Source organism: Girardinichthys multiradiatus, chromosome 9 (genome assembly GCF_021462225.1).
Source record: "Girardinichthys multiradiatus isolate DD_20200921_A chromosome 9, DD_fGirMul_XY1, whole genome shotgun sequence".
NCBI lineage: Eukaryota > Metazoa > Chordata > Actinopteri > Cyprinodontiformes > Goodeidae > Girardinichthys > Girardinichthys multiradiatus.
Window position 1 is genome coordinate 47,063,984 of NC_061802.1, and position 19,363 is coordinate 47,083,346.

Sequence of the window (19,363 nt, forward strand, 5' to 3'; positions counted from 1 at the left end):
TCAAAACATTTTGCTACCAAATAGTGATCACAGATGCCTTCCTATACTGCTTGGAATTAAAGTAAACCAGTCATTGTTCTGTTTTGGTCACCAAAGCTTTGAGTCCAGGTCAGAAAGGCTTCCTTTATTAAGCACAAACATGAGCAAAGGTCTGCTTAGGTTTGGAGCTGCAAGCAGAGTCAGAAAGGCCCCTAAAAACTGTCCAGTGTTTAATCATCAAGTCAGCAGGGTTTATTATAAAACAGAAAACAATTAAAAACAAAATCAGGTTCAATATTGATGGGAAAATGAAGCATCGCTGTTTTAAGCCAAGTTTCCAAATATGTAAGGTAATAAAACACAGCCTCACTGACCCCATGGAGCCGATGCTGCTTATTTTTTTTTACCATAGTGTGCCACAGCTTAGCCTTTGCTGTAGTTTCTGGTAAATAAATAACTATAATAATTGTTGGTGTTCAACCAAACTTGTATTGACCGTAATTTAAACCGGGTAAATGTTCATTATCTTTTCCAATACTGAACAATTTTATTCTAAAACACTTACTTGTCACTGTGCAAAAAAAAAAAAAAAAAGCATCATTACTGGGGAGTTAAGTAGAACACAATCACAAAACTGTAGAAAACAATGTAATACTACAGTCATGTCAACTTTAAGTTTATAGCTTTATACTGGACTATACTTATAAAGAAACTAAACCGGGAGTCATGTGGGTGCAGCATCTAAGATGTCATCAAGCTGGGGGAGCTCTAGGGCTGCATTTGCTACTTTACTCAGTTATTAGTGCAAAAACGCATGTATTCTAGTAATTTAACGTGCGCCCCTAATACTGCTAAGACATGGCGACGTCGAAATACTTCAAAATGCATCTGACACGTCTACATGGAAAAGTCCGGGGCATGAGGATGACCACGTTGCCGCTAATGCTCCCTCAACATCCACTAACACGCTGGATAGTCTTGAAAAGTTGTTTGCAGATATTAAAAGATGAATGACACGCTGCAGAGCGTTGCCTTTGACGTTTCGTCAATTAAACAAGCAACGGCGGAGCTGAATAACACAGTGATGGCCATGCAGGAGAAACTGGGGAGGCTCAGGAGCGGATCGCACACCTGGAGGAGGCGTCAGAGCAGCTGCTGAACAATAAGGAGAGTAAGGATAAACAGACAGGAACTGTGGAGCAGAGTACAAGTCCTTGAAAATCAAAGTAGGCAAGTAACACGAGGTGGATATTAGATACACACTGGCCTTCCCTGGAACACTACACTTCAAATGGAGGGGACCAAATGTGAGTTGCAAGACTGTTGAAGATGTGGAGAAAGTTATTAATGAGCAATGATTGGTAGAAACTGTGGGTTCAGATGAATGGAGGGAGTGAGCTACTGTTTGGACCCAATGTAAGTTTATGCATTTAGTACTGAACTGACTGGACTCCTGTGCAGGCCAACGAGAGACTTCTCCTGACACAGGACGTTACCATGGGAGCAGCGTTAACACCACGGACCTCATGTGTGTTATCTTTTTTTCTTTTCCTCCAACAGTGAAGAGCGTTAAGCACTCAGACACTGGCTGCGTGTCAATAGCCGGACATCTTTGGTTTGTTTCTTGTGTGCAAGTTTAGTTTACGTTGTTAAATCGGTGTTTTGTTATACGTGTTCATAAACAGGCAGGTACATCGTAGCAAGTGTTTATTATAAGGATTCCAAAAACCATAAATCATCCATTACCAATGGATGCAGACAGACATTTAAAGCAGTCTTCCACGCTCCCTTATTTCATGGAATATAAATGGATGCTGTACCCTGATTAAATGGAGGAATAATATTTCTGACAACTAATCAGGCAGATATCGTTTTTATACAAGAAACACACATGCAAGGTTTGGAGGTGGAGAAATTTAAAGGGGGATGGATGGAACGTGAATTTTATAGCTCATTTTCAAGTAAACGTAATGGTGTGCTATGATGTCACAAGAACATACGGTTTATTTTGCTAAAACAAAGTAAAGATGATGAGGGAAGGATTATTTGTGTGGAGGCAGTGATCGAAGGAGTGTCTCTTGTATTATGCAACATACAATGGGTACAGAAAGTATTCAGACCCCTTTACATTTTTCACTCTTTGTTTTATTTGCTAAATTCTCATTAATGTACACTCAGCATCCCATCTTAACCAAAAAAAAAAACAGAAATGTAGAAATTTTTGCAAATTTATTAAAAAAGGAAAAACTGAAATGTAACATTGTCATAAGTATTCAGATTCTTTGCTGTGTCACTCATATTTAACTCGCATTCTGTCCATTTCATCTGATCCTCCTTGAGATGGTTCTACTCCTTCATTGGAGTCCAGCTGTGTTTAATTAAACTGATTGGACTTGATTAGGAATGGCACACACCTGTCTATATACAGGTCCTTCTCAAAATATTAGCATATTGTGATAAAGTTAATTATTTTCCATAATGTCATGATGACATTTTTTTATTTCAGACAATGATTTCGGTAAATAAATCAATTTCAGAAATGCTTATAACAAACAAACAAATATCCAAATACCATACAAAAAAGTGTTTGGTAAACATTAAATTAAATTTCCAGTTCCAAATAAATTAAATTAACTTAAACACAAATAGCAACCAGTAAAATAAACATTTTCCACAAGCAAACTTGTCAGTATATTTAACCTAAGATCTGACATTGATTATTAATTAATATAAATTGTCTGAAAAGGGGTATGAAGAAGTCAAACTTATTTTTAATACCCCTTCTCCCTCTAATTGCACTTAAATTAACTGAGTAACCTTCCTAATTAACATCTATGTTTTTGATCCAGAATTCACAAACCAAAAACTAATAAATAAATATATATACACAATTATATATATATATACATATACACACATATACACATATATACATACATACACATACATACATGCATATATACACATACACACATACATATATATATATATACACACATACATACATATACATAAGTACACACACAGACAAACATGTACCTCCACATATGTACATGTAACTGCACACATGCATACCCACACTCACAGAAACACACCACACATTAGGCCTAAATCCACATTCACATTCTTGTATATCGGCACTTAGAGACCCCCCCCAAATCATCAGAGCCACAATCCAACACCACAGCTCCCCCATCATTGCACACTAACTGAAATATTTCAGGTCTTTTATTGTCTTAATACGGATGATTTTGGCATACAGCTCATGAAAACCCAAAATTCCTATCTCACAAAATTAGCATATTATTAAAAGGGTCTCTAAACGAAATATGAACCTAATCATCTGAATCAACGAGTTAACTCTAAACACCTGCAAAAGATTCCTGAGGCCTTTAAAACTCCCAGCCTGGTTCATCACTCAAAACCCCAATCATGGGTAAGACTGCCGACCTGACTGCTGTCCAGAAGGCCACTATTGACACCCTCAAGCAAGAGGGTAAGACACAGAAAGAAATTTCTGAACGAATAGGCTGTTCCCAGAGTGCTGTATCAAGGCACCTCAGTGGGAAGTCTGTGGGAAGGAAAAAGTGTGGCTGAAAACGCTGCACAACAAGAAGAGGTGACCGGACCCTGAGGAAGATTGTAGAGAAGGGCCGATTCCAGACCTTGGGGGACCTCTGGAAGCAGTGGACTGAGTCTGGAGTAGAAACATCCAGAGCCACCGTGCACAGGCGTGTGCAGGAAATGGGCTACAGAGAAGCAGCACTGGACTGTTGCTCAGTGGTCCAAAGTACTTTTTTCGGATGAAAGCAAATTCTGCATGTCATTCGGAAATCAAGGTGCCAGAGTCTGGAGGAAGACTGGGGAGAAGGAAATGCCAAAATGCCAGAAGTCCAGTATCAAGTACCCACAGTCAGTGATGGTCTGGGGTGCCGTGTCAGCTGCTGGTGTTGGTCCACTGTGTTTTATCAAGGGCAGGGTCAATGCAGCTAGCTATCAGGAGATTTTGGAGCACTTCATGCTTCCATCTGCTGAAGAGCTTTATGGAGATGAAGATTTCAGCACGACCTGGCACCTGCTCACAGTGCCAAAACCACTGGTAAATGGTTTACTGACCATGGTATCACTGTGCTCAATTGGCCTGCCAACTCTCCTGACCTGAACCCCATAGAGAATCTGTGGGATATTGTGAAGAGAACGTTGAGAGACTCAAGACCCAACACTCTGGATGAGCTAAAGGCCGCTATCGAAGCATCCTGGGCCTCCATAAGACCTCAGCAGTGCCACAGGCTGATTGCCTCCATGCCACGCCGCATTGAAGCAGTCATTTCTGCCAAAGGATTCCCGACCAAGTATTGAGTGCATAACTGTACATGATTATTTGAAGGTTGACGTTTTTTGTATTAAAAACACTTTTCTTTTATTGGTCGGATGAAATATGCTAATTTTGTGAGATAGGAATTTTGGGTTTTCATGAGCTGTATGCCAAAATCATCCGTATTAAGACAATAAAAGACCTGAAATATTTCAGTTAGTGTGCAATGAATCTAAAATATATGAATGTTAAATTTTCATCATGATATTATGGAAAATAATGAACTTTACCACAATATGCTAATTTTTTGAGAAGGACCTGTAAGGCCTCACAGCTCACAGTACATGTCAGAGCAAATGAGAATCATGAGGTCGAAGGAACTGCCCAAGGAGCTCAGAGACAGAATTGTGGCAAGGCACAGATCTGGCCAAGGTTACAAAAGAATTTCTGCAGCACTTAATGTTCCTAAAAGCACAGCGGCCTCCATAGTCCTTAGATGGAAGAAGTTTGGGACTGGAACTTTTCCTAGACCTGGGCATCCAGCCAAACTGAGCAATCGTGGGAGAAGATCCTTGGTGAGAGTAAAGAAGAACCCAAATATCATTGTGTCTGAGCTCCAGAGATGCAGTAGGGAGATGGGAGAAAGTTCCACAAGTCACCTATCACTGCAGCTCTCCACCAGTCGGGCTTTATGACACAGTGGCCCGACGGAAGCCTCTCCTTAGTGCAACACATATTAAAGCCTGCCAAAGTTTGCCAAAAAAAAAACAACACATGAAAGACTCCCAGACTATGAAAAATAAGACTCTCTGGTCTGACGAGACGAAGATTGAACTTTTTGGAGTTAATTCTAAGCGGTATGTGTGGAGAAAACCAGGCACTGCTCATCACCTGCCCAATACAATCCCAACAGTGAAACATGGTGGTGGCAGCATCATGCTATGGGGGTGTTTTCCAGCTGCAGGGACAGGATGACTGGTTGCAATTGAAGGAAAGATGAATGTGGCCAAGTACAGAGATATTCTGGAAGGAAACCTCTTCCAGAGTGCTCAAGACCTCAGATTGGGCTGAAGATTCACCTTCCAACAAGACAAGACCCTAAGCACACAGCTAAATTAACAAAGGAGTGGCTTCGGAACAACTCTGTGAACATTCTTGACTTGCCCAGCAAAAGTCCTGACCTAAACCCAATTGAGCATCTCTGGAGAGACCTGAAAATGGCTGTCCACCAACATTCACCATCTAACATGACGGAACTGGAGAGAATCTGCAAGGAAGAATGGCAGAGTATCTCCAAATCCAGGTGTGAAAAAGTTGTTGCATCATTCCCAAGAAGACTCATGGCTGTACTAGCTCAATAGGTTGCTTCTACTCAATACTAAGCAAAGGGTCTGAATACTTTCCGTACCCACTGTTTATGCACCTAATAAAGGAGAACCAATTTTTTTTCCATGAGGTAAATAAAATACTAGGAGATACGGATGGTGAAATAGTTTTAACTGGGGACAGACCCCCGATCATGTCCAAGGAGAGAGAAGCATTACATATTCTGAACAGAGATGCAGGACTGATAGAGATGTGGAGGCTGAAAAACCCAAATGTAAAGGATTTAACTTTCTTCTACTGACATACAATTTTTCCAGAATAGAAAAAAATCTAAAGGCAAAACATTTAAGTACTTCCTTGGCAGAAAATGTGGTTGACTGTGATATAAAAGCTATTGCCATTACAGATCATGCACCAGTCGAACTATCTATTAAGGCCAATCTAAAAACTGAACGGAGAGGTAGATGGAGAGTAAAAACTGGGTTAGTCGGATCCAAATTTTATTAAGACAACAGAAGAAGATTTAAAAACCTTTTTTGAAATAAATATTGGTAGCACTGATGAAGAATCTTCTGTGGGGAAAGCCTCAGAAGCATTTATGAGAGGAAAATTCATAGCACAGGCTGTTAAAAAGAAAAGAGAATCTTATCAGGATTGAAGACCTGGAGAAGGTGATTAAAAATAAGGAATTAGAGCTGTCTGTCGAAACATTTTTCTGATTAGATTACAAGAACTCTGTAAGCTAAAATAGTCTTTACATACGATTTTCAATAAAAAAGCAGAATATGCATTTATAAAAAAAATTAAATAAAATGGGGAAATTATTAGCTTTGCAGTTAAAGGGAGAAATCTTTGCTAATACCAGTCATAAAACAGGGGGGATGCACAAATATTCACTGAGATATAAATAGTATATTCCAAAAATATCAGAAGTTATATAAATCTTCCATAACCCCTAATGCCTCACAAGAAGATATAGAACAGTTTCTCCTTAATATAGACATATCCAAGCTCCCACTAGAAGAGGTAGCTGGCCTGGAATTACTCATAAGCGAGGCTGAAATAAGGCAATTTTTTCAATGAAAAGTTATGACGGAGTGGATTCCCAGTGGAATGTTATAGGTTTGGGACCAGGTTTTGGTACCACATAAAGTAGATAATGACCCCCACTAGGTTACCAGCTTATGGATACTGTGTATGTACTTGTTAATAGATATTTTCTTTTGCATTTAAAGCCTATTTTTGACACAAAACGTGCCAAGTCTGTCGTCGGAGTTAATTGTCAATTATATACCATCTGTTCCTGTAGGTGTTAAAAGGTCACGATACACCTTTATAAGTTCCGATCTTATTTTATTGAAAAACACTTAATACCTGTGAAACAATACAAACTTGTTTTAACTGCACATGAGGCAGTGCTCTCAAAAATAAATTAAATGTTTAGAGCATTTCAGTATCTTCAGTCTCACATTTGAAAAAGAAACTAAACTTGTACAACATGTTTTACAAATAGATAAGCTTGGTGAATAACACTGATCTCCCAAATTAAGGAAATTGGGGCCGATCAATCGGTGGACCCCTAAAATAAAGGTTATAAATGAATGAAATTTATTATTTATATAGTATATAAAAAATAATTCATAGTTGTCCGTGTCTATGTGCAACAGTGTGCTTGATGATAATCCCACAATTTCGGTGTTCTTTGTACAACATTTCTTTGACAGTAAAACAATGACAGTGGACCTCGAAACGCTGAAGACCACCAACTCAGGATTCCTTTCTAACAATAGGATCATTACTCGATCAAATACGGGGGCTATAAAAGGCAAAAAAATTAGGTCAAAATTACAAATACAATCCAAGATGGCCAACTTCCTCTTTGTTGTAGAACATGGGTGCAAAAGAGTTTTAGGTAGGTCTCAGGATGTTTTGAAAATTTCAGGGGGCCCTGTTCAGCCTCTATTGTGATTTTTGCACCCCACCCCCATATGTAAATTTCACGCACAACTGACACTTCTGCCAAATTTGGTGAGTTTTTGAAAATGTTAAAAGGCAAATCATTTGGCAGATGAATTATAAACGTCCGAATTACAATAGGCCTTCACAGCGTTAAGCTGCTCAGGACTAATTACACCTTTCAACACAAAGGTTGACCCAAAACAGATGATCTTACCCACCACTGTAAACTGGAAGCCCAACAAGCTAGTGATACTAAGGATTCCCCCTAGCTCAGAAACAGCAAACCAAATTACAAGGTTCATTCCAGTTGTCACTGCAAAGGCCTACGACCATCGAGAGTGGTCAAGAATCTATGTTTTAGCATAGCTAGAATGGCTTAGGTTATCCTGAGCCATCTCTATAGTTATTCTGCTGTAGGATTAGGATACTGAAAGACATACTGACCACTTTTCCTCACTCTGCTACATTCTCCTTCTAACTCTACAATTTTACATTATTTGCGAATCATACATTCATACATTTCAGTTGATCCTTGTTATCAAACAATGCAGTCACATTCAGTTTGTTATTCAAATTGGTTAAAATGTTTTTTATCTAAGGAAACCCAGCAGATAGTTATGACAACTTCCTGGAACGGGGCATTGGCTTACCTATTGCTGCCAATAATTCCTTGTTCTGTTCCTGTAGGAGATACATCTGTCTTTCTGTCATCTGTTTAGCTGTGATTATCTCCTAAATAAAGCAACCGAAGAAACCTACTGTTGCATGTAAATTAATTTTTCTTTATATAGAAATCACTCCTGGATCAGTGTTTTTGTGTGTATGCTGTCTTCTCAGTTGGCCGTGGAAGATGGATACTGAGCTGGGTTCCGCTCAAAGTTTCATCCTGTTGAAGGAATGTCCTTTTCACTGTGGGATTGCAGCAATGTTAACTTGATGCAGTTGACATGCCAACTTTCACTACACACTTCTTCTGAAGGAGCGATTGCTGCCAAATCAGTGACTCAATGCCATTGGCTGAGTTTCTTACCATTTTACCAATTGGAATTTTATAATAAAATATATAAGTGAACTTGACTGCATTGTTAAACAACTAAGATTAAATTGTATAGCATTTCATTGACTTTGAAACTGCCTATAAGATTGGATAGACTATGTATTTAAGTGAATATACTGAATATAGCGTCCTAGGTCCAATTTTGTCTATGTACAAACCATCACATTCAGAAGATCCTGCCCCCAGCATACCTGTAGAGCCAGTGCCAGTTTGGACTCATAGTCCTGTCTGACTCCAGAATCCACCTCAACGATTCTTTGCTCCTGTCGGTGGCGACTCTCTCGCATCTCCTGAAGAGAAAGATTTTGGGATATGAATAAACATTATAATACTACTACAATGTTAGAGCATGAATCCATAGAACTTTCATGTTACCTATAATGTTTTTCTGAGGTTTGCTGACCTTTTTAACTGAATTATCCTAGATTTAGTAAATGTTTTAAACTGTATTCTTTGGAAACGTTTTCGTGCTTTGCTTGATGCCTAAACCAGACACTATTTTGAACCCACACATGGATCCAGTTGATATCTCTGATCTAAGAAGATCTAGATGCTGCTTGATAGTGTTTATCAATCAGTGTTCATCGGTGGGGTTGCTTACTAAAATATGGTCCGTATAAAATCTGTCTCTAAAGTCTGGATACAAACAATTTTCCAAACACAATCTTTTTATTTATTTATTTATTTAACCAAACCTGGAAATGTAAAAAACAAATTCCATACTTTTCAGGACTGTGTGTGTATGACATACACAGTCCTCACACAGCTCACGTTATGTGAGCTGACTAGAAACAAAGCTTCACTAATACAGGAAAAGTAAGGAAAATGTGTATTAATCCAAGACACAGAGAAGATGCTTCATCACTGATGTGTCCACGGTGGCTTAGAAACTATGGTTAGGAAGCCAAACAGAACATTTCTGACTGACTTTCTCAAGTTAGGATACAACTAGTTCTCTTCCTGCTCTCGAAACTACAGGAGACATGTTTTCTCATGTTGTAGATGAACAACTAGAAAAGTGAGTTGAAAAACAGAAGACAAAAAGCTATACCTCCTCAAATATGTTCTTTCTGAATTCCAGGTCTTCACTGAGTGACTGACAGCGATTCTCCAGGTCCACACGCATGAGGGTTTCAGCCTCCAGCTGTCGCTTGGCCACAGCATGGCCGTCTTCAGCCTGCACAACATTTAAAACAGAACATTTTGCAGCATACAAAAACACCTGATGAACTGAAACAAATTATAAACAAGACACTTCTCATAAGTTCAACAGCTAACTGCCACAGCACAGGGATCTCAGTTTCCTGTTGTATGACATGTTTAATTTCATACAGTGATCTTGGTAAGTTTCATTACATGTATTTGACTTGTGTTTACTACTATGGACACCTGCATATTCAGTGATGTTGCCAGAAAAGTACAGACAAACAAATCAATTTTAGAAGTTATATTTATGAACACTTATATAACAGTGGAGGATTATAACAGTTTTAAGACTAAGAGGAGATTTGGGCTCTATTATTAGGATATGGTCTAACCTCAGTTTTGAAGGTCATGTTTTTTTTTTTAAAGGTCTTGTTTATATTTATTGCAGCACATTTGTTATGTAGATTGTTTTTTTTTTTAGAACTGCACAAATATTTGATATTTTGGCTTCACTTGGCATTAAAATCTGGCCAAGTTATTTTTGTTGGATACATTTTATGTGTTCTGGTGTTCTTCTACTGAAATAATATTAGCTGCCGTATAAGATTGGGTGGATTTCATGTCCACTGATTGGTATTTATTTAGTTATTGTGTATTTATCTGTAATTGTTATAGTCAATTAAAAAAATACTTTATTATTCCCAAAGGGAAATTAAATGTTGTTATAGCTCATTATGAAGGTTTCTTCAAAGAGCCGTTGTAGATGCTGATGGCTGTGGGCAGGAAGGATCTCTTTTAGCGCTCCGTCTTACAGCAGATCTGAAGAAGCCTCTGACTGAAGACACTCTGTTGTTGTAGGACAGTCTCATGAAGAGGATGCTCAGGGTTCTCCATAATGTTCTTCATTTTATGAAGAAACCTTCTTTCCACAATGATCTCCAGAGGTTCCAGAGGAGTCCCCAGAACAGAGCCAGCCTTCTTTATCAGCTTGTTGAGCTTTTTTAAGTCCCTGGTTCTGATGCTGCTTCCCCAGCAGATGATGGTAGAAGAGATCACACTCTCCACAACAGACTTATAGAAGATATGCAGCATCTTGCTGCAAACACCAAAGGACCTAAGCTTCCTCAAGAAGTACAGTCTGCTCTGTCCCTTCTGCTTGACAGCTTCACAGTTGCATCTCCACTCTAGTCTGTTGTCCAGGTGAACACCGAGGTATTTATACTCCTCCACCACCTCCACTTCTTCTCCCATGATATAAATAGTTTTTGACTTATTCCTGTTTCTCTTAAAATCTACAATCATCTCCTTTGTTTTCACGTTCAAAATAAGATGATTGTTTCCACACCATGCCACAAAGTGGTCCACCACCTTCCTGTACTCAGCTTCTTGTCCATCTCTGATCCACCCCACGACTGCAGAATCATCCGAGTATTTCTGCAGATGACAGGAGTCTGTCTTGTACTGGAAGTATGAGGTGTACAGAGTGAAAATGAATGGTGAGAGTACAGTCCCCTGTGGTGCTCCTGTGCTGTTGACTACCTGGTTAGACTCACAACCCTTCAGTCTCACAAACTGTGGTCTGTTTGTCAGGTAGTCTTTGATCCAGGAGATTGTTGAGGCCTCCACCTGAGTCTTCTGGAGTTTCTGACAAAGCAAATCAGGTTGGATTGTATTAAATGCACTGGAGAAATCAAAGAACATGATCCTCACAGTGCTGCTGGCTTTGTCCAGATGACAGTGGGTTTGTTGAAGCAGGTGTATGATGGCATCTTTGATCTCCAACTCCACAGCGATAAGCAAACTGAAGGGGGTCCTGATGGTTTACTGTTTGCTTACTCAGGTGGGCCAACAGGAGTCTTTCTAGGACCTTCATGATGTGAGATGTCAGGGCAACAGGTCTATAGTCATTGAGGACTGATGGGTGAGTTTTCTTTGGTACCGGAACAAGACAGGAGGTCTTCCACAAAACTGGAACATTCTTCTGGGCCAGGCTAAGGTTGAAGAGGTGCTGCAGAATCCCACAGAGCTGCTCTGCACAGGCCTTCAGGACTCTAGGGCTGACATGATCTGGACCTGCAGCCTTATTTCAATTCAGTCTCTCCAGTTGCATCTTCAGCTGACTTCTTGAGACACACAGGTGGAAGGGGGAAGCAAAGGGAGCATCAGCATCTTCTGATATGGTTGAAGGCAAACATGTAGAAGCAGAAGGGTCCATAGCTGATGTGGAAGAAAATACATTTGAGGTGGTATAGGGAAGCTTTGGGTCAGAGGAGGGTGGGATGTCTGATTGGCTGTGAGCAGGAGAGGAGGATGCGGAGCTTGTTTCTGAACTGAACCTAATGAAGAATGTGTTTAGGTTTATTGGCTCTGTCCAGAACATGTAAATAACATGCCCGAAAACTTCCTGCCAACAGTTCAATATCTGGACTGCCTGCGACGACACTTCAACATAACATGTCCTGGATTACACCATCTGTTGTCCATAAGTACTTCCAGTCCACCTCCTTTGCATTTGGCACTCCTTTTTAAATCTCTGTTTGCTTGTATGGTCAGAAAGCCTGGCGGAGAGATGCTTGAGTCAGGGATATGATCCTGCAGCCGGGTCTCAGGTTTGGAGTTCATCCAACTTGTTTCCCAATCATCTCACATTGCCCATCATGATCGATGAAGGAGATGGTTTGAACTCCCTCCTTCTTTGCTCCTGCTCTGTTTTATGGTTGTATTGTTTTGTATGTTTTGGGGGAAATGTTTGTGCCTCTGAACAGCTGATTTTATGTGTGATCAGCTGATTTAGGATGTTATTAAATATAGCGCTCTGCCTGCATGTAATTCAGAAAGCTGATTTGTCTTTTCTGTTCTATGGTTTATAACCTGTAAATGGTAAAATTACATGTCTGACCTGCTCCAGCCACTGTGGTCCTTAATATTATTGTAGTTGCTCTCGAGTTTTATTAACTTTTTCCTGCACTGTTTAAAAGAAAACCTCGTCATTCCTCCTCCCACAGCCAATCAGTGAAAAGCAGTCTGTTCACGTCACATCACCTACTCACCCGGACCTGCTTAGGAGCAGGGACCAAAAAAGTAGGTACCGGTACTGAAAAAAAGTAATGGAATCACTCGCAAAGCGAGTCGAGTGGAGTCGCGTAGGGCCAAACCGAGCCAGTGCAAAATGGGTTTAAGGTTTCCTAGAAAGCAAAAATTGAGCACTGTTTTTAGTATTAACCTTGGTCTCTATAACAACTGTTGGTTACTGGCGAGTGAGTGGAATTTAAAAAAGGTTATTTAGGGCTCTAAATTTCAGCTATGTTAAGATGTTGGGAGCACTTGTTCTCACCTTTTGCTTCTGTAGACAGATTTCCACTGAGTAAAGAAAAAAGGCTATTACCTTGCTCAAGGTTTCCAGTCCACACTGTCTATCAACTGAAACTACACATTTAAATACGGTGTCCTGAGTTCACAGCTCTCTCAGTTTCTGATTTGTTTTACTCCGTAGGCTTTGTGTGCTAAGACCAATGTAATACCTACCTTGGCCAGCTGGTTCTTTACATCAGCAAGTTCTGAAGTGAGTGCAGTGTTCTGGCTTAGAGCTGTGGAAAGAGCTGCTTCACTCTTATTCAGCTGCCCTTCCAATCCATTGGCCCTTGACAATGCAGCAGCAAGATCACTATCCTTTTTTTTGGCACTTCAAGAAAAAAAGAAAAGTCAACAATTAATTGTGCTGGTCACAGAAATCTTTCCTCAGAATGGTTTCAAATAGGGCTACACAGTGTAACACTAATATATCCTGATCACAGTATCACCATACACAAAGTCAACACTTAAAAGAATAGTTTGTTTAATACAGCAGACTGCGATTTAGGAGAGCATTAGGTTGTTTCATTGCCCAAACACCAGATGGATATTTCCAAATTAACCATGTTGTTGAAATGGAAATAACTTTTTTTGTCAGTCGCTGCATAACCTACTCATTGTATGGGGTCTGTGTTTACAATACACCCAGAGCAGAGAGACATTAACACTGTTTAGCCAAGTATGGCTTTATAACAAGCCATATCATCATCAAAAAATTCACCAACATTATTGCATGTTTTCCAAATATCATGCAGCTCTAATTCAGATCAATGCAGCTGACCTTATATTTCATTGCCTACCTTCGAGTAGCTTCATCCAGTTCAACTTGGACCTTCCCAAGATCAATCTGAAGCCTGGCTCTGTCTTTAGCCGTTTCATCCAAAACCCGCCGAGCATCAGCTAACTCTGCCTCATACAGAGCCTTTAAGCCTGTTACCTAAAGATGGAGAAAAAAAAAGGGTAAAGCAGTGAATTAATTCTGCCAGTGCAATCTGTGTGACATGGCTAGTACAGCCAGAAAAAAACCATAAGCTAACCTCTTTACCTGACGAGGCAACCTCTGAAAAACCAGAACCTGAATGCTGAATTGAAGGATGCCACTGCTAGCTATGCTAACACTACAAGCTAATGTATGACACTGATGACTGAGAGCAAATCAAAAAGGTGAGTAAAGTTTTCGTAACTGCAACAGTGAAGTAAAAAACATTCTAGACAACACAAGCTAACACTATCTATGTAAATATTAGCTTCATGAACACAAACAGCCCAATAATGGTGTTCCATTAGATTGAGCTCCCGCCTTGAGCTGCGCTTCCCAAGCACACCGTTCCAAACCACACAACGCTTAGCTTTTGTCCGTGCAAAACTTTATTAAAAATAGCAAAACAGAAACATGGTACAAATCAAATTGACAACACAGGAAATAAATGAAAAAGAATACGAGAGTTTGCTATCAACACAAAATGCCCGGGGTTTCAAATTGTTCTAACACGCAAAACTGAAGTAGTATATAATGTTAAAAAGATCACACGTTTTTAGGGCCACAGCAACATTTTTTGAAGGTACAGGGTTAATTGTAGTTAAGAGAAAAAAAAAAGGTAAGCAATGGCAATATTTTAACTTCCTTTATTATGACAAAACCAACTATTAGGGAACACCTCAGCCCTCATTTAGAAAAATATATAATTTAGATGTTACTTCCATGTTTGGAAAAACAGTACACAAAATCAAACTTTTTTTTGATAGGGATGTATACAATAAACATAGATCATTACCCCAAAAATATTTTGATACCTGCATCACAGTGTTTATAGCCATGGCAAGTTCACCTGTTTCCAGAAGGGTCATTAAAAATTAAATTCAATTAAATAGAAATAAGCGGAATAAGCAGTAGAAAATGACTGACTGACTAAATAGAAAGTAAAACTTAAATATAACAAAAATCCAGAAGTGGATTTAGTGTGTTAAAATATTTTATGGAAATGATGTACCTTTGATTTAGTCATGTAATTATTTTTATTATAATTGTTTATCTGTAGGGTGCTACTGTATGCTTCCAATTGCCTGTATTAAATTTTACGTTAATACAAACAAATGTTACGACTGGGGGACAAACGGGTTCCTACTTTCTTCTGCTCTAACTGTCAGCTGAAGTCTGGCTCCACCATAACCTTTTTTCATCAGCCCCTTTTCCATTAAAGCATAGAATCATTTTACTTTTCTTGGATCCACACTTCCATCAATAAAAAAGGTCCTGATCTGGATGTAGGATTTTTCAGATTAACCTAGGATTGTTAAAGGGACAATGTTCTGTAAAACAAAATAACCCACAATGCACTGTGCCACCAGCAGCAGTAAATAGAGGTGAGTATAAAAATGTATAATTTTTAATACCATTAATTTGTCACAAAAAGTAGTTTAAAGAAGTTTCTAAGCATGAAAAAAGACCTCAAAACTGAATCTGTGCACAATGAGGTACTTTGAAATGTTCTCCCGAGTTTTCAGAGCAGCAGAGCTCCGCTGGCTGGCCAGTGTGGCTGCTAAGCTAAGCGGGCGGTTGGAATGGGTTTTCCCCTCAAACCACAGCCGGACCTCGGCAAGTCAGTCGGTGATTTCCTACTACTACCTTTTATCTCTGTGTGGTGGCTCAAAGTGAATACAAAGCGTTTAGTAGGTATTTGGTGAATAACTGCAAGTACCAGAATATAAGATATTATATTTTTCTCTGAACATTTTTCACATTTTAAGTTCAGGTAGGTATTTTGTGTCACCACAGTTTTACTTGGACTTTAACTCAACTGTGCCCCTAGAATATTTCAAACAGCTACATCTCCCTGATTAATTATCGGATAAGCACAAAATTTTGAGTGCTTCGTGGTGGACAACTGTACAACACCTTAGGATGGTTAATCGATGACATTGCTTTAGCCCCACCAATTGAAAACAAAATAACAGGTTTCTGTGCTAAATGACCCTCACTGACAGTCTGTAGAAGTTTCAAACTCTGTCTAATAACGCATAACAATTTCAGATGACATTTTCAAAACACTACAGGAAGTCTCCAGTAATCCTTTGCCACCGAACAGGAAAAGACAGTTTCCATCAGGAAGGTTGAATTGCAGCCAAAATTTGAAGACTTCTTGCCAGAGATGAACTGAACCTGCCTTAACACTATGTCAAGGCTTGCCTATACTGCTGCGTAGTGGTCACGTGCAGAATGGAGCGGTGGGGTGAAGTCTGTGATACTGAACTCACCAGTCGCAGCAAGCCGAGCAGCGCTAAGCTACGAGGGCCACCGTATGCTGCTTACAGCCTCAATTTTATTTGTCTTTCTAACTATTTTTTGGCATGTAAAATCATAGTGATAAAAATATTTTCCTAGAGTACCAGATAGAACTCTTTTAGTTTTCTTTTACATAAAAAATAAACATTTTTCTAAGATTGGCTTTTCATCTAAACCTAACTTAGTGGACCTTGAATCCTTATTTACCGTTTTCCATGGTTTTATGCAGACAGCTCTGCAGGAGAGACCACTGTTCCAGGTTTGGATGCAGTTTCCCAAAAGCTCCCAGTGATCCTCCTCACCCTTGTGTCCTGCCATGGTCTACTCCACTGTCTATGCATCTTCTTTTACATCGATAAATACAAGTCAAGGTATCAATTCCTTGAACTTCAGGACTGATCGTCTACGTTTTCTATTCAAATTACTAGATTTTCTACTAAGCATTTTTGTTTGTGCTGTAGATATCTGAAATGACCCTTTGACCGATTATTATAACAATAAAAAAGTGTGATTATCAGTGTTTAGTACTTGTAAATAAATCATGCTGTTGTAAAGCAACATCTCTGGCCAGATGCTGGTTGGTAAAAACCGAAATGTAAAATAATAATTTAAACTTTTCCTGCTCATGGATTGAGTGCAAAAGGATAATGAAAGGAATGAATCAGCTGTAAAACTCTGAAGCGTGTTATCATTTACTATTATTCATCAGTTAAAACAAAAAATAATTTACCAGCTAATAGTCTTTTAAAGGGAGTAAAGCTTCCCTTACTCACAGCTTTTTCCAGAGTCTTGACAGGATAGAATAAAATAGAGCTAAATGAATGACAAGAAATGCTGGATAGCATATACAGGAGGGCAGAAGGGGCATTTGTGATGTCTAGATAACAATAGTTAAGAGAAAAGAGAACCAAATTCTTCTTTTTGGAGTTAGAAAAGTATTTAATAAAATTACTCAGTTAAAGAAGTGGTAACTGATGACCTGATAATGCTTCAGAGGTTTTAATCAACTAACAACTACATTCAGAGACTTGTAAATTGTACTTTTTGTGGAGCCAGTAGAAAAAAAAATGTTCTTCATTCTTGCTTTGTTACACAGGTACTGACAGTGAACTCAGTTCTCACGTTTATGTTATGAACCTGCTTTTTAAACTGTCAAATTTTTATCCTCATAAATCAATGATCTCCAGTCGTGACCCACATTTCACGGAATTAATTTTGTACCTTCTAAATAAATCCTTGAAGTTTTTACTTGTCCTCATACTGTTCAGACAGCAGCAGTATACAGCCACTCGTGGCAGACAGAAAAACACTCTGGGTACCTTTTTTATTAACAATAATAGCAATTTAGACTTTATTGACAAAATAGTTATCTGCATTAAACCCATCCCTTAGGGAGCAGTGGGCTGCCACTGTACTGACCCCCCCGGCAATCCTTCAGGGGTTTAGGGTTTTCCCCAGAGTTGTGGGAGGCTGCGGGATTCTTGCTGTCGGATTAAATAAAACCTTTCATTGATAAAACACAAATCACACAATGCCTGCATTCATTACTGCAGAAAACAGGAGTAAAATGTTCTAACTACACAGCACCTGTGCAGAATGACAGAAAGCACCGTTTCACTCTGGTTTTCCTGATCAATCTTACCACAATGCTAAAAGCAATCATGCAAACAGGTTAGTTATCAGATACATGAGACCAAATCAATGAACTTCACCTTATTTACAGTGACACGGTAAAACGCACCGCTTGGTTTTGATGTTTATTCAGTTTTTGTGTCAAAGCAAAGGCGCGTCCACCGACAGCTACAGAACATGGGTCCAGGAGCCCTATTACACCCACCTCTCTTGTAGTAACTTCTTCCTTCTCAGACACTTTGACCATCAGCCGATCGTTTTCCAGCTCCAGGGATCGAACACGGTCAATATAAACAGCCAGCCGGTCGTTCAGATGCTGCAGATCCTGCTTCTCTTGTAAGCGGGATATCCTGGCGGGGGAGAGAGGCGTGGAGGCCGCTGGCCGACCAGCTTCTCGGCTTGGAGTAACGCGAACAGTCGCCATTACGAGCAATCCTGATTTTGCTTCACTACGAAGTTAAAAAAACAGATAACCAAGTGTTGTCTGGTGGTTTGAATTTTAATCAAGGCAGCCTTTCTTCTAAATTAACGGACAGAATGTAATCAATGAGCTGCGGCAGCATGAAACAGGAAAGCCTTATTCCACCTAGTGATGTGATTCCAAGATGGCCGACACCGCGCCAAAAGAAGAGGACGCTTCCGGTTTTACAAGGGATGATGGGAGAAAAGATGATGCGCTGAAAATAAATTATGTTTTTATTTTGTTTTTTACGGGATACAACGGAAGAGTATTAGGGCCACTAAAAAAATAAAATAAAATTCTGACTTTAATCTCAGAATTCTGACTTTAATCTCAGAATTCTGACTTTAATCTCAGAATTCTGACTTTTTTCTCACAATTCTGACTTTAATCTCAGAATTCTGACTTTAATCTCATAATTCTGACTTTAATCTCAGAATTCTGACTTTTTTCTCAGAATTCTGACTTTAATCTCAGAATTCTGACTTTAATCTCAGAATTCTGACTTTAATCTCAGAATTCTGACTTTTTTCTCAGAATTCTGACTTTAATCTCAGAATTCTGACATTAATCTCAGAATTCTGACTTTTTTCTCAGAATTCTGACTTTAATCTCAGAATTCTGACTTTAATCTCAGAATTCTGACTTTAATCTCATAATTCTGACTTTAATCTCAGAATTCTGACTTTTTTCTCAGAATTCTGACTTTAATCTCAGAATTCTGACTTTAATCTCAGAATTCTGACTTTTTTCTCAGAATTCTGACTTTAATCTCAGAATTCTCTTTAATCTCAGAATTCTGACTTTAATCTCAGAATTCTGACTTTAATCTCAGAATTCTGACTTTTTTCTCAG

General features: G+C 39.1%; 1 protein-coding gene across 1 annotated transcript in view; it reads right to left on the minus strand.

Annotated features, from left to right (window-relative positions):
- The window catches only part of lmnb2 (lamin B2), a 31,473-nt gene extending 12,799 nt beyond the window's left edge, over nt 1–18,674 (minus strand). The window contains exons 1-5 of the mRNA XM_047375178.1: nt 18,254–18,674; nt 13,934–14,070; nt 13,308–13,464; nt 9,688–9,813; nt 8,828–8,926 (exon numbers count right to left, since the gene is read on the minus strand). Of these exons, the coding sequence (XP_047231134.1) occupies nt 8,828–8,926; nt 9,688–9,813; nt 13,308–13,464; nt 13,934–14,070; nt 18,254–18,472 (738 nt within the window). The 5' untranslated portion in view covers nt 18,473–18,674. The remainder of the gene's footprint in view (nt 1–8,827; nt 8,927–9,687; nt 9,814–13,307; nt 13,465–13,933; nt 14,071–18,253) is intronic.
- Between the last annotated feature and the right edge of the window lie 689 nt (nt 18,675–19,363).